This window comes from Dermacentor andersoni, chromosome 10 (genome assembly GCF_023375885.2).
Source record: "Dermacentor andersoni chromosome 10, qqDerAnde1_hic_scaffold, whole genome shotgun sequence".
Lineage (NCBI taxonomy): Eukaryota > Metazoa > Arthropoda > Arachnida > Ixodida > Ixodidae > Dermacentor > Dermacentor andersoni.
Genome location: NC_092823.1, coordinates 90,268,219 through 90,282,443, shown reverse-complemented (window position 1 = coordinate 90,282,443; position 14,225 = coordinate 90,268,219). Strand labels below are relative to the sequence as shown.

Genomic DNA, 14,225 nt, shown 5'->3' with positions numbered 1-14,225 from the left:
CAGAATAAGTGGATACCCACTCGCTCTCACTCACCAATATTTATGCAGGCTATGTACTCACTCATGCTCGTTGGTACCTATACTCACATTCCGGCTCTCACCAAGTCGCACTCACCATCACTCGCATTCAGTCATAGTCGTATCCACTTGCTGGCATTAACTCTCATACATACTCGCGTCCCTTCACCCCCACAGGCAGTCACTCAGGTTCGTGCTTGCATGCACTAAAACGTGCACCCAGTGGCTTATGTCCATACTCGTATTAGCTGGCACTCACTCCTGTTCATGCTGTACTCACGTCTACTGTCACTCTTCATCACTCACTAACTCTCTATGTTACACGTGTGAAATGATTGAAGTGAGTACAAGTCAGTGCAATCGAGTCATGCTGTAGTGTCTGCATCTGTAGTGCACAAGCAGTTCTCGCAGCTGGTGCGTCTCTATCCCATTTCGTTGTTTCCTCACGCGTGTTGCACACTTTGTCTTCCATCCTAATACCATATCAGCATGCAACAACGTCAGTCATGTGCAGTCAATTGTAAAGTTTACAGACAACCGAGGAAAAACTGTATATTTCTGCAGACTGCGCAGGAAGTCTAGTAGTATTCGAATTAGTAAATGCAAACAACATACTGTTGCACTGTTTTATTGGCTACAGTCGCAAACTGCTTAGAAACTCAACATTTTCTCAGAGCCCGTGGTCCACACAGTTTTGGGGTGGACTGTTTTCTTCTTGCCATTTGTTGCTGTGCTTTCCTGTTATGTTTGCCGTGTGCAACATTCACACTTGCGAGCTGCAACCTGAAAAAACACAAAAGTTGAAAACAACAAAAGTAGGGAAAGAACAAAAAAAAGAAGTCAGCATGTGGAAACAAGGTCGCAACCAAAGCAGGAGACCTCGCTAGGCGCAAGGTGTCTCTAAAGGGCTCCTCACCAGGCCCCATAGCAAATTTTGCTTATACGCTGGAAGTTGTTACGTGTCCTCTAGGAAGTGTTCTGCCGAAAAAAAAATCTTTAAATCGGCTCATTAATAGCCGACATAGAAATATTTCAGTGCCGCGAACCCATGATTTCAGAAGGCGAGCTCCACTGCATAGCGAAGTACTCTCTCCATTTACCCGTCTAGCCTCTGCAAGCGAAATTCCTTCCCTGCGTTCTCCAATATATGTGTGTTCTTTATTTCTCTAAACTTCAGTTTGTCCATTCAAGGAACAGATCACCCAAATAACAGATGTTGCCTTGAATAATTCTCGAAGTCACGTGTCACCACGAGCGATGTCACACTGCGGACACGATTACGTAGGCGCAGAGACACGACTACGTCACCATCCAGCTTGGAGTGCGGTCGCTGCAAGGGAAAGGGAAAACGGTGTTCGGATTGAAATATCGGGTACTTCCACAGCGCATAGCGATGTAATTTTTTGCAAGCATGGTCGTTAGCACACATTGTATGCTCTGCGCTTCTCAGCTCAATATGGCCATACCTGGTGAGGGGCCCTTTACAGAGACTGTCTGGCGTTTTTTCTAGGATCTCATGTTTTGTAGCGCAATGTAAAGCCCCAGTGGTTTCTTTGAAAGGAAGTAGAAATTTTTCAAACAGTCTTTCTGTATCTGTGTAGTCTCTTGACAGTGCACGCACACCCGCAGCACAGACTACTGGACATAATGGCAATGCCATGCCGGTAAAGGGGGGAATTTGGAAGTGCACGGGGTTCTTGTAGGGATGGATACTTTGTGTCAAACACTGAATTTATGACCCTAAGTGCTATCCTCTACACGTAATCTGTTGCATTAATGAGTACTATTTATTTTTCTTGGTAACCTGCGATCTCATGTGTTTCCCACAAGTGCAATCTGTATACCATTTATCTTTCTGTTAGCGCTGCTGCTGAAATCCAAGCCTTTTCTGTGACTGTCCAGTAGGTGCATTCTGGTAAGGAATGCCTATACTGGTGTTGTGACACTGTCAGCACGACCTGCCGTGGTGGCGTCGGGGCTTTGGCATTGCGCTGCTAACTAAGCCAGAGTGTGCGGGATCGAATCCCAGCAACGGCGGCCACATTTCGATGGGGGCAATCACGAAAACACTTGTGTACCGTGCATTTGGTGCACATTAAAGAATCCCCCGTGGTCAAAATTAATCCAGAGTCTCCTACTAAGGCGTGCCTTACAGTCATGCTGTGGCTTTGGCACATAAAACTTCAGAATGAAATTTTAATTAATGCCGGCGCCCCTTAACAGCGCAAAGCTTTTTCGACATCCTGAACATGACAGTGACATTCACAGCACTCCCACAATGCTCCTTGCACCGTTGTGTGTCACCATGTCAAGAGGCTGCTACACTTGAGGACCCGTAGATGCACCATTCCTTTCATCTTGCCGAAGGCAGCACCACTCTCCAACACGTGCTAACTGAAAAATAAAAAAGAAACTACTATATGGTGCAAAGAAAATTTAGCAACAGAACACAAAATACAATTTTAAGCACTGCATCAATGTATCTAAGCAAAAAATTACTCTCCCTGTGCAGGTTTTAGATCACGTTACGATCCACGATTTGGTTTACACTGTTTCACCGTAATTTCCCTCTTTATGTGATTTGCACACTCACCTGTGCGCTTGCTCCCTTGTGCGGCAGGCTACCAGGATTTTTTTCATTTGACGCTGCCCATTTTTCTCGGCACACCACAGGTAGCTCGTGCAGAATTAAAGTGGCCCACTTTTGTTTTCTTTCCGTGCATGGGCAGGTACGTGCCCCTTCACTGTGGTTAAAGAGGAAGTTGAATAGTCTTCGAGCTGATACTGGCTCATATGCTCAATTTACACAATGCTACAGCTGCAATTGCCATGGCTGCCATTATCATGGCGTTGGCTGCAATTGCCAGATACACGCATGGAAAGTCTTTTCAAAGCACTGAAGTGTCTTGCTTCATTCTGCAATTTCAGCTCCTTGCATAATCAAGGGTAGAACATTACTGCTCATACAGCTTTGATAGAAAACCTGTAAACCTGGCTCAATGACTGTGTCGTTCTGCTGCTAAGCACAAGTTCATGGGTTCAATTCTCATCTGTGAGTGACCAGAGTTAGGCTGGAGCCTTCCACTATGGATTGCTTCACAATGCCCTCGCTGAGCAGTTTTGGGACATTAAACACCACAATTTAAAATTTGCATATGACAGTGTGAATGCTGTCTAGTGAAACTGAAGCGTTTAGGTTTCGGAAAAGCGTGCACACCAGCGCTTTTGTTGCACATGAGCGATCATTTGTTTTGTCATCAGTATGTTTGGGCATCCCTCTGTCGAAGCAGGCTGCATGAGCTTTGCAACATCTATACCAAACATTAAATTACAGCCAGACATGGGCATGTGCTCCAACTATGCAAACATTTGAAGCTTCAATCTTTTCATCACCTTGAGACTTCCTGTATTGCTTATGTATCTTTTTATGAAATACTTGACTGGCACTTAGATGTTCAAGACCGGACCCTGTCTGGCAGTTGCTGGTTGTAGTGAAATAAACTGAAGGGAGCAGGTACTCAGGGCTTGCACACACAGTGGCCCTTGAACAAAAGCCAGGTGTTCCAGCAATGACACATGAAGTGAATGTGTAATGTCGCCCCTTGCGGCATGTCGAATCATTTGGCATTAAAGAAAGTATCGCCGTACCAAGTTTCCCTGCAGTCTTTGCTACATTGAAAAACTATAGAGTAGACGTGATGTGGTTTGGTGAACACAAATGCCCTTGAGAAGGAATGCTTGCTGGCAAACCCTGTAAATTAGCCATCAAATGCATTTTACTGTTGTTGGCTTGCTAATAGTGCAGTGCTTAGCAATTGAAACACCGATATTCGGAGTGTGTGGCTGCCAGCACTTTTTTTGCCGCCAGTGGATGCCGACCTGATGGATTTTTGTGCCACACTAAAGCAAGAACCATCGCGATGCATTGTGACTGCATTCAGCTCCTCAGCGATCGCCTAGCACTCACCGGTGGCGCGAAAAAATTGCCAGCAGACATGTAGTTCGTGTGTCACATTTCAACCACTGAGTACTGTACATGTTACCTTTATAGTAATACTGTTGTGGTGAAAAGTATGAAAGGTCTTGTACGGCCTCCCTTAGCCTCTCCAATGAACTCTGCTTTTGCTATGTCAAGAAGAGCAACACGAACAAAAATAGGCACCTACAATATGTAAGACACATAGGTACAGAGTGGCTGTGATACGTGGCGATGGGAGGTGTATGAAAAACTCGTTAAGCGAGCATCTGAGAGTCTCGTTAACCATCCACAAACAACTGCAGCAGCAGGTGTGAAATTTGCGTGTAATACTCTAATGTCATTGGTTACGCTTGCGGTGTGTGCTTGGCAGATGCATATCAAATGCTCGTCAATTGCTCATCGAATTTTGCAAGGTTTCCTTCATGTCATCACCTCATGGCTAACACTTGCAAGTTCTTTATCCATGCCAACAGCACGAAAAAAGAGGGCGTAATGTTTGTTTTTACAGTGTGCATGCCAACAATTCCTTGCGTAAATGTTGTAGTGATTAGTACTGCAGTGCAAATTGCATTGAAGGTACCGAAATTCGTGAAATATCTTCAAGTTTCTATAGCTTCTCTCCACTTGGTAGCAGCAGAGTTACTGCTGCTGATTTCTCATCGTTATTTCTCATCGTCCTCTTTTTGCAGGCGTGAGCCATAGCAAGTACCCCAGGATGGCCTTATCAGGTGGCAGAGGTGAAGAGAACAGGTTGAAAGACTTGCCACATAAGCAGTCCAGGTATCTGTCTTGTTACATATAGTTAGTGTGTTCTGTAGCCTCTTTCAAAGGCTCACTTGAGTGCCACCATTGCAAGTTGTCAACATGTTAACAAAACCAACACGTGGTATTGGTATGCCTCATTTTTAGGCAACGACATGGGGTGTACGGGTGCATTTGGCATTTCACCGGTATGTTCATTTGTACGACGTGCAAAAGTGTGGTGTCTATCAGACGTGTCTATCAGACGTAAGCTGGAATTGTGTACAAAACATGGGGCATAAAGTGAGCAATGATGAGTCCAGTAGGTTTGTGCTTGCGGGCACCAGAACTTCCCTGCAAAAAACTTTCAAATGTGAGATCATCTGATTTGCCCACAAAATGCAAAATGCTAAATCTATAAATGCGCATCTCCAGTACCACTTATTGCTGCCTACGATGTGATCTGCAGCAACTAAAATGCTGCTTGATGGCTACTTAAGCTACCAAAAATTTGGCACAATCAAAACAGTGTACTAGATACATTGCGTACATATTGTCATATACACAGAGAAACCATATATAATTTGTGAATTAGTGTTTGGGGGCTTCCTTGAAAAATGAGCAACACTCTTCCGGAGCAAATACAATTAAACCTTAATATAATGATCTTCAACGTGATGAAATCCAAAGTGTAAAGGATCTCCGTTCATAACTTCATGTGCATAGATCGGCATGTATTTTTAACTCCATTGTAATGCAGTGTATTTGTCTATGATTTCAATGTAACGAAATTTTGTTGCTGCTGCAAAAGAAGATCAAGGCATTCCATGGAAGTGGTACCATGGACACTAGTGGTCAGTCCAATAGTTCAATTACACACAGCTGTTTGCGGATATACCACACTTGGCATCCTGGTCGAGCATGCTCCAGGAGTAACATTACCTCACTGCATTAATGCATGCAGTATGTACGAAGCGTGGACTTTGTGTAAGCACTCAGTGTGGGATGTCACAGACAGTTCTGTCTACAGGAAGTGGTCTACATACATTGCATAAGCGAGAGAATGAGATGGAGCATGACGAGACAAGCTACAGTGCGTCAGAATTTGAATTTCATGGTACATACAGTGATGCTTAACTGATCAAGTTTCCTTGAACTGTCAGTTCTAAAAATAACCAATACACCTCTCAATGCACCGTACAAATACCCCACTGTTTATAGGTCAAGCCACCCTCAGACATGGACCTGGATGGCCTTGGCAATGAACAAACAACAACAACAAAAAGCTTGCCGAGGTTTTAATGTGAAATGTGAGAGAAATGATGCAGTCAGTAACACCCGCATGCCTTTCAGGTGGTGCAGGAGCAATGAAAGCATACTGCATAAATATATGCATCAAGCAAGGAAAGCCTTGGTTAAATAGTTTTGTACAATGTTGCCCAGATACACAAGTATGATGCTACTGTTCTAATGGGTAGCATGTCCTTTGAAGAGAGATAGAACTAGAGAGGAAAACCAGGAAGATATGTCCTTTCAGAGTGCTGCTTGTGACTGTAGTGATGTCCATGAAACATAATGTACAAATTATCTTTAACATGCAGTCGAACCCACTTATAACGATACCAGCATTAACATTATATTGGTTATAACATTGAGAAGCTGCTGCACCGTCAACTTTTGTATGTTTTCCATGGTGAAATAACCTACTTACTACAATGCCTCAATGCTGTGTTATCGGTTATAATGATGAAATCTGGTTGCTGGGTGTCCGTACGAAAAGTATTGAAATGCAAAATCCTTAAAAAAAAAAGAAAGAACGAGAAATTCGAGCCTCTGAACGATGGCCCTGCCAGCCGCCGTGCGCTCATTTTACAGCCTTCTGCGCATTCCTCTCTCCCGTCACCCTTCTGCCCCTCCAAACACGAATGGGCTGTGCCCATAGCTCTATGCCGCCAACTGGACCATGCCAACTGCGCTGCTCCCAGATTGCTTGCTGGCTCCTCATTCAGTGAAGTTCCGCAAACAGCTTAATCGCTCGCATTTAGGCAGGCCAGATTGGTAGCTTCTGTGCTCATGGCCGACATAAGAGGCCACAGTCTAGTGAGGCCCGAGTTGATCGAAAACTGTCAAAACACTGGGCACATTAACTGGCTTCAGCTGCCTCTCTGATAGTCTTTCCTGAAGTCTACAGTGCGGAAGTGCTGACTGCACACTGCAGAGGACTACAGGTTAACTTGGTAGCACTCACTCCTTACTCAATATTGCCTTAGTCACTTGTCACGCAAACTGCTATGGGAAGGTATCTCGTGGAAAGACACGCCCGGGTCTGTTTTTCTCCGACTGTGTGAGCATTGCAGTATGCTGCAGTAGTACATTACTGAGTAAAATGTACGGTGGTGAACTGAGTGAACGAGGAGTAGCATGAATTATGTGTACTTATGCATAGACCACAAAGTGCGGTCGTCGTCTGCTCGAATTTTAGTGGTAGCGGCAGCGCAGGGGCTGGTGTGTGGCAAGCATCCACTGTAAGGGGCGCTAGTGGCGCTACCAATTGGAAAGGCGGAAAGGGAAAGGGAAGGGCAGGTGGTTTGTGGCGAATATTGCAGTTGTTTAATTATAGGAGCAGCTGCAAAAACAAGTTTCGACTTCGTTTAAAGTGTCTATGGATTAGATCAAGATGTAAAGGTACGGGATTGCCAACATTATGCTAAAAACCGTGGAATTTAGGATTTCTAAAATTGTGAATTTTGACGTTATTCGAGTGTAACACATGGGTCGACCTCAAGCAACGAAAATCATGAAAAAATAACTCGCTTTACAACAAACTAAATACGGCATTGTACACCCGTTATCAGCCAGCTGCAGTGTGCTCATTTGCCAGCCTGCATCTGCTTAGGCCTTTTTTTTTTCTTCTCAGACAGTTGTACGAGGTGGGGTTGGCATAAAATTGCTTAGTATAATCGAAGCGTTTAGTACATCATTTCTATAAGGACTTTGCCAAGACCAAACCAATTCTTCGTCAGAATTCGAAAGGTCGTCGCATGACCGGGGAACGTATAATCAAGGTTCCACTGCATACTGTTGCTAGATTCTCTTGCAATACATTTTCGTGACTTGATACTATATGTCACTGTCTCTATTATTCCAATTTGAAGCTCGGGGAAAACTGCCCACGGTGTCACGTCTACCCCAAGGAACAAAGCCTTGAATATCCAACCCACAGTGAGGCTTCACCGCCTGGCAGGTTATGACAGTTGCAGCCAACAAATGGACACAGTGGTCGAAGGAAATCACACTGTGGGAAATGCCCGCGAAGAGGATTCACAGAGCTGTCGCAGCCCATCCCTTTTGAACGTCTGCAAGTCGAGGATTGTTGCCTGCAGCGAGAGTGAAAGCGTCCGATCGCCAGAAAGTGTTGCCGACACCAGCACCACTTTGAGCAAGGACACGAGTCCAAGGTTGGAAGAGAATGTTGACAGGTGTTCTGGAAAATCAATGTGGCACTTTGAGGCTGTGGAAAGTGTGGAGCTTGAGGAAGCAGACGAAACAGCAAATAGTTCCAGTCTTGAAGAACAAGGTTTGCACTTTTTTACCCCTTTGGGTGCCATGTGTTTTTTCTAGGTGCCACAAATTCAATTTCTGTCTAAGTAACACATTAGCACGCTATAATTTCAAATGCAATGTTATTGGTGATACGTTGCTAAGCATCCTGCACAGTTTCTGCATCTGAAAATTCATGCTGAAACTAAAACGTATGTAACAATTTTAAATAGGCTTATTAATGTTCCTCAGGAAACATAGCGTCTTCATCATTATCATTTGCCCCTTAAAGCCTTGTAATCATCATTGAAGTCTTCTAAATCAGAATTCATTAGGAGTTCTCAAATTTCTGCATGGTTTAAAAAGCACGCAGGCTCTTTGCACTGATTTGCTATGTTGGAAAATTAGAGACTCAAGCAGCACAAGCACTCGATAAGTCTTGTCATGCCATTTGTTTAAAAAAAAACCTATAAAATCTTGCTCCAATCAACTTCCGAGTAGATTATCGCAACGAGTGTATAGATGTCTGTGGTTCACAAATTATCTTGGGCTCAGCCAGGAGTGTACATTGACGGCCAGGCTTGTACTTATTATAGTGTGACACTTAGAAGGTTGCACTCCTTGCAGCGTGTACAAGGTCTCTTTTGACCCTTTCTTTGCCGCTGAAGAGTATAGTTGTCACTGGAATTCCTACTGATTAGTCGATGACAAGTCATGAGAAAACACTTTGCAGTGTGAACTGATGATGAGATGTATATCCGTCAGCTTGCTTACATTTGTAGTTTTCAACACTAGCTGGTGGTGCTTGTCAGTGTTCGTGGCATTGTGTGCATAGTTTTTCTCTTTATTATGGGTGGCTTGAATGCAACGCATTAGAAGGCCTCTACGAAGTTTGGCTTTATTTAACAAACAAGCATAGCATACGCATGATGCACTGTCGATTGTGTCTACAAAGTATTACGGGATTGCGTGTCACCCAGAAAACAGTTGAAATTTCAAACCGAACACCACGCTCCTCCCCTCTCTAGGAAGCCCGCTCCCAACCAGAGGGTCATGGTCACATGCATAAATGGCTTTTCATAGTGCTTGTTTCGCCACTCATTATGATTAATCATCCAATGCGGAAGGTGCAACTCTGCAAAAAAGGAGGCGGGGCTTGACACCGCGGTACATTCCTCGGCTTCGGCATATGGAAGGACGCAGGGAAGAAACATTGCTTGGGGACACTACCAGATGCAGGGGGAGAGAGTGTCTCCTTGGCAGTGACGCCCGCCTCCTGTCATCGGGGTAACAGGACAGTTAATATCTTCGATCTCTTCAATAACGAACCAAGTTGAAAAATTCTTGTGGTAAAACATTTATTGATGGCATTTTACAGCTTCCACTGTGTAACCGAAATTTGAAATGTGGCCTGTAAAGGGGCTATTTAAAGACGGCTGCCTGTGCACCAGAGGTCGGAGAACGTTCTGGGCAATTTGGTAGAATTTGCGTCATTTCATTTGGCTTAAATAAGGGTCAAAGCCAATTTTAAGGACAATTTCTGATATGAGCTGCACAGCTTTCAAACCTTTGTATGTGTTCCCTCAGTTGCAGTTGTCGTCTGTAAAGCTTGAAATTTTACTAATATAGTTGGCTTGTTGATTGAATGACTGACTGGGTTTCTTTCGTGAGCAGCTGCGTCTGAATGCACGAGGGTGTTTGCACTTTACTTTCATTGAAATGCAGCGGCCATGGTCCAGATTCGAACCCATGACCTTGCGCTCTGGGCTCAGCCAATGAAAGGCGTAGCAACTGCACCCTAGACTGGGTGATGATGAAATTTTTGCCAGATGAACAAACTTGCAACAGGCTATAGCAGCTGTTTTGTAATGGATTTACTCTAGCATTAATGTTAATTTTATCTTTTATCTATCTATAACTTCCAGCACTATATATAGGAAGCAATAGTGCTCAAACAAAGGATTTCTCAATCTGTAGCAAACATTTCGACATGCAGACTTCTCTTTGTCAGGTCATTGGCTCCAGTCTGCGACATCTCTTCTTCGACCACTCTTGGTCATATTGTCTCCATCTTACTGTAAGCCTTTCTTGTCCGCAGCCAAGTATAACAGGCGGGGACAATTGGGAGCAAAAGATATGCGACGACCGATACCCAAAATTAGCTTAAAAGAATAAAACCCTTCAGGCAGCTATTTCTGTATATTGAAAATTTAGTTTCATTGCATTTCATGCACCTTCAGGATCATCACAAGCTTGCAGATTATGCTGAACAGATTGGAAATTTTCAGTTCTTTAGTGAGCTTTGTCAAGTTCACAAAATGACATGTTCACATGTGGGAACTCCCCGCAGGAACATCAGATATGAAAACGGCAGCTATTTTATATCTGGCATACTTGGGAAGCACCTGTCCAGCCATTTGACAAATATGCCTGATGTAAAACATTGTTAAAAACGATGAAGGAAAGGAGCCCACCATGTGGCGATGTACTCACACTGTGATCAAACACCCAGCCATCTAGCACCTAACTCACCTTACTATAAGACTTCACACTTATTATTCAAACTTGCAGCACAGGTCCAATCAGAAGTGTTTGAAGATGTATGCAACACTTTTAAAATATCACTATTTTCACCAGTGCAGTTGCTCTTGATGATATAATTGAATATAATTGTCCACACAGTGCCTACATGCACTCAGAATTACTTGAGGTTTGTGAGCTGAAGTTGTCCTTACTTGAAGCCATTTTGTTCACAACACGCTGGTTGGGATGTTGCTGGAGCTTCGAAAATCACTTGCACAAGTAAATCATGGAGGATGGAAGCCTCGATTTAGAAAAGCTGTCGACCTAATGAACCTGTTCAAGTGCCAAGTGTAACTCTGATGAATTGTTTTTCAGTTCTGCTAACAGGTATAATTGAGATAAACCCTTAGTGGCCGCATGCTGCACATAAATTCTGTGTTTAATTATAGGAACGCAGATGCACTGAGATGTGCACTGCTTTTCTTCTTTTTTCTGTGTAAGATTAATTATATGATCTGTGACCGTTCGGTTGAATCAGTGTCCGCATTCATTGAGTGGTTGGTGCATGAGTAGGCTAGGTGGAGGGGAATATAGGACCATACGTCAAGGGTTCTGTGGTACTATATTTAAATCTGATCGAACTCTCTTGAGGCCAGAATGTTTCAGAATACTTGGCATTAGACATGAATGAAAAGAAAAATGTATCACTAAATCTAACTGCAAAGGAGAAGTATAGTGTTAACACATATTTAATGAATGCATCAACGGGCACAGGTCTTGCAACAACATCAGAGAAGGATGTTCATTTATTGGTTATTCTGTAGGCTTCTGCAGGCTGTAGAAGCCGGGAGCTACTATAGTACTTCATAGGATTAGGATGCATGATGGACGTTTTGTCATGAGGCATCTGAAAGCAGCATACACATCGAGGTTCCTACGTGACTCTGGCACTTTGTTGCCGAGTATGACGTTGTGAGTTCAATTCCCATCCCTGAGAAACTTGTGTTTCAACTAGGCTTGGGTGTAAATGTGCTTGTGTGCAAATGTGCTTGCGTGCCATTCCTTCTGTATGTGTTCAAGAACGCCAGCTGTTCAAAACCTACCAGGAGCCCTTCCCTATGTCATCTCTCATTGCGCACCTGTTGGTTTGAGCTGTCCAACCCCAGCAACCAATCAGTCCAAATAATCTGTTCATAAACAGTGAAATGGTATAAGTGCCTGCGTGCCTTCTCGATTTTGTCCCCAACTCTTCTACACTAAAACGTTTGCTATTTATGTGTTACCAACTTGCCCAAAGGTGCAACCTATTTAGGTAGTCTGTTGATAAAGCTCTTTTATGAACAGTCATGTCTCGACTGTTTGTTTTAACAGTAATGTAGGCTAGTTAGCCAGCACGTAGGGCTCGGAGCTGGAATATAGCGACATTCGGGGTGCGTTACCGCCAGCAGGGTACTTGCCTCTGCACTTCACAGGCTTATGCCAGCTTCTCTTCCTGCCAGCACACAATATTCAGGATGCTGCATAAATAACGAAGGCATCTATAAATGTCTTCTTCAGCCAAACCGTTAGCTTACTTATGCCAATACCTCGGCACACAGGTAGAATTTCAAGGTGTGTATTTTGTTTAATGCTACAGTGTTTGCATGCGACGGCCCCCACCATGTCATCAGTCGGGTAACTGAGAATTCTACAGAGTACAAGCAGCCTCTCTACCTGGCTTTCATAGAATATGAAAAGGCATTTGATTCAGTAAAGGCACCAGCCGTCATTGAGGCATTGCATAATCAAGGAGTACACAGAGCATACGTGAATATTGTTGTGTCGGCAGCGGCAGGCAAGTGGGGGCCCATGCCCAGCGAACGCGCGGCGAGCGCCGACGCAGAGAGGGAGACACGGAGCTAACTGCTCCCGATGGAAACCGGAACGAAGACTCAGCTGACCCGCGGCCGTTTATTATTAAAAAGGACTTCACATGCCAGATGACACCTCCTGATTGGTACCAGCTCGTCACATGACAGAAGGGGGGTGCGCCATCTAGCTACACTACTATGAAACATAAATGTATGATAACACAGAGATCTGACGGGGCGACACTATACTACAAATATCTTGGCAAATATTTACAAAGTCTCCAGAGCTACCTTAATTCTCAACAGGAAAAGTAAAAAAAAATATACCTATCAAGAAAGGGGTCAAGTATAGAGACAATCTCCCCAATACTATTCACTACATGCTCAGGAGTATTCAAGCTGTTAGGGTGGGAAGGATTAGGAGTCAGGATCAACAGCAAATATCTCGGCTACCTGTAGTTTGCAGATGACATTGTCCTGTTTAGCAACACCAGTGATGAATGGCATCAAATTATTGAGGACCTTATACCTGAGCCACATGGCCCATTTCAAAGGCCCTTGAGTCGAAGGCCTTTGAAACTACCAAATTCTGTTAAACTCAAAGGAGTTGTGTTGCTGCCACTTGGCAGTTTCCAACAGCCATTGAGAGTTTTACTCGTCTCACATTATGAGCCAGTGGTGCAGTGGTAGCCATACCAAAGCTGCACAATAAAACAAGCAAAAAATCATATTCATAACTTGTAGCACAATCAGTTCATACGTAAATTATATTTAACTCAGTGCTGATAGAACTTGCTGTTAGTTTTTAGAGAACGTTTCGGCAACAGAAATTCTTTTCTCCTTATCAGAAAAAATGAACACTTGCTAAAAGCACGAAAGAAACATTTTAAGAAGTTGACGTTTCTAGACCCATGTGGGTCTCGTACACAGAATGCCGTCCTTTAAGTAGGGACAAGAATGTGCATGTTTCTTCTGACATATATCCACGTGTCTGGTTTAGTGTATGATCAGTAGATGGTACGTAGACGGATTCTAGTAAAAGGCAATCTAGATTCTAGATTTTTCGGTGGCAATGATTTGTGCTGATTTCCAGTCTCTGGTGCAGCCCGTGTCAGCAAGAATGTTCAGCCAATGCGTTGTCTGAGACACAGTATAAAATTTCCCGATTCACCGATTTATGATGCCTTACAGTCTCTGCCCTCTATCTCGTAAGCAACTCCTGGGAAATGTGTCATTTCCAAATCATAGTCTGTGCAAACAAGACTGCCCCTCAATTTAGTTGAAGGCACACGTGCAATTTGAACAATATGATCTTTAAATATTCTTTCCAGCATTTTGCTTGTTCCAGGTGCGTATGGAATGGGCACATGCTTTCCTTTTTATTTTTCCAGGGCTAACTGGCATACTTATTTCCCCAGAAGCTGACAGGTGTAACCGCTGCCTGCGAGATCCTTCCTTATCCTCTGCAATTCTTTTTTCTGATAATTTTGCCCTGGGCACAGTCGAAATGCTCGGTTAAATAAGAACGCCGCCACGGTGTGCTTGTGGCCCATGGGTTGTTACGAGTCGAAGCT

At 43.8% G+C, this 14,225-nt stretch overlaps 1 protein-coding gene and 1 long non-coding RNA gene across 7 annotated transcripts in view; one reads left to right on the top strand and one right to left on the bottom strand.

Moving 5' to 3' along the window:
- LOC126544285 (uncharacterized) overlaps positions 1 to 14,225 on the top strand; it is a 61,603-nt gene that overhangs the window by 12,779 nt on the left and 34,599 nt on the right. For all 6 annotated transcript variants that reach the window (XM_050191547.3, XM_055062518.2, XM_050191546.3 and 3 more), the window contains 2 exons: positions 4,687 to 4,777; positions 7,894 to 8,315. In XM_050191547.3, the coding sequence (XP_050047504.1) occupies positions 4,687 to 4,777; positions 7,894 to 8,315 (513 nt within the window). The remainder of the gene's footprint in view (positions 1 to 4,686; positions 4,778 to 7,893; positions 8,316 to 14,225) is intronic.
- Positions 640 to 2,933, bottom strand: LOC140213548 (uncharacterized). The gene is made up of 3 exons (XR_011890412.1): positions 2,612 to 2,933; positions 2,310 to 2,412; positions 640 to 801 (listed from the first exon to the last, which is right to left on the bottom strand). It is a non-coding gene; the product is annotated as an uncharacterized lncRNA (long non-coding RNA).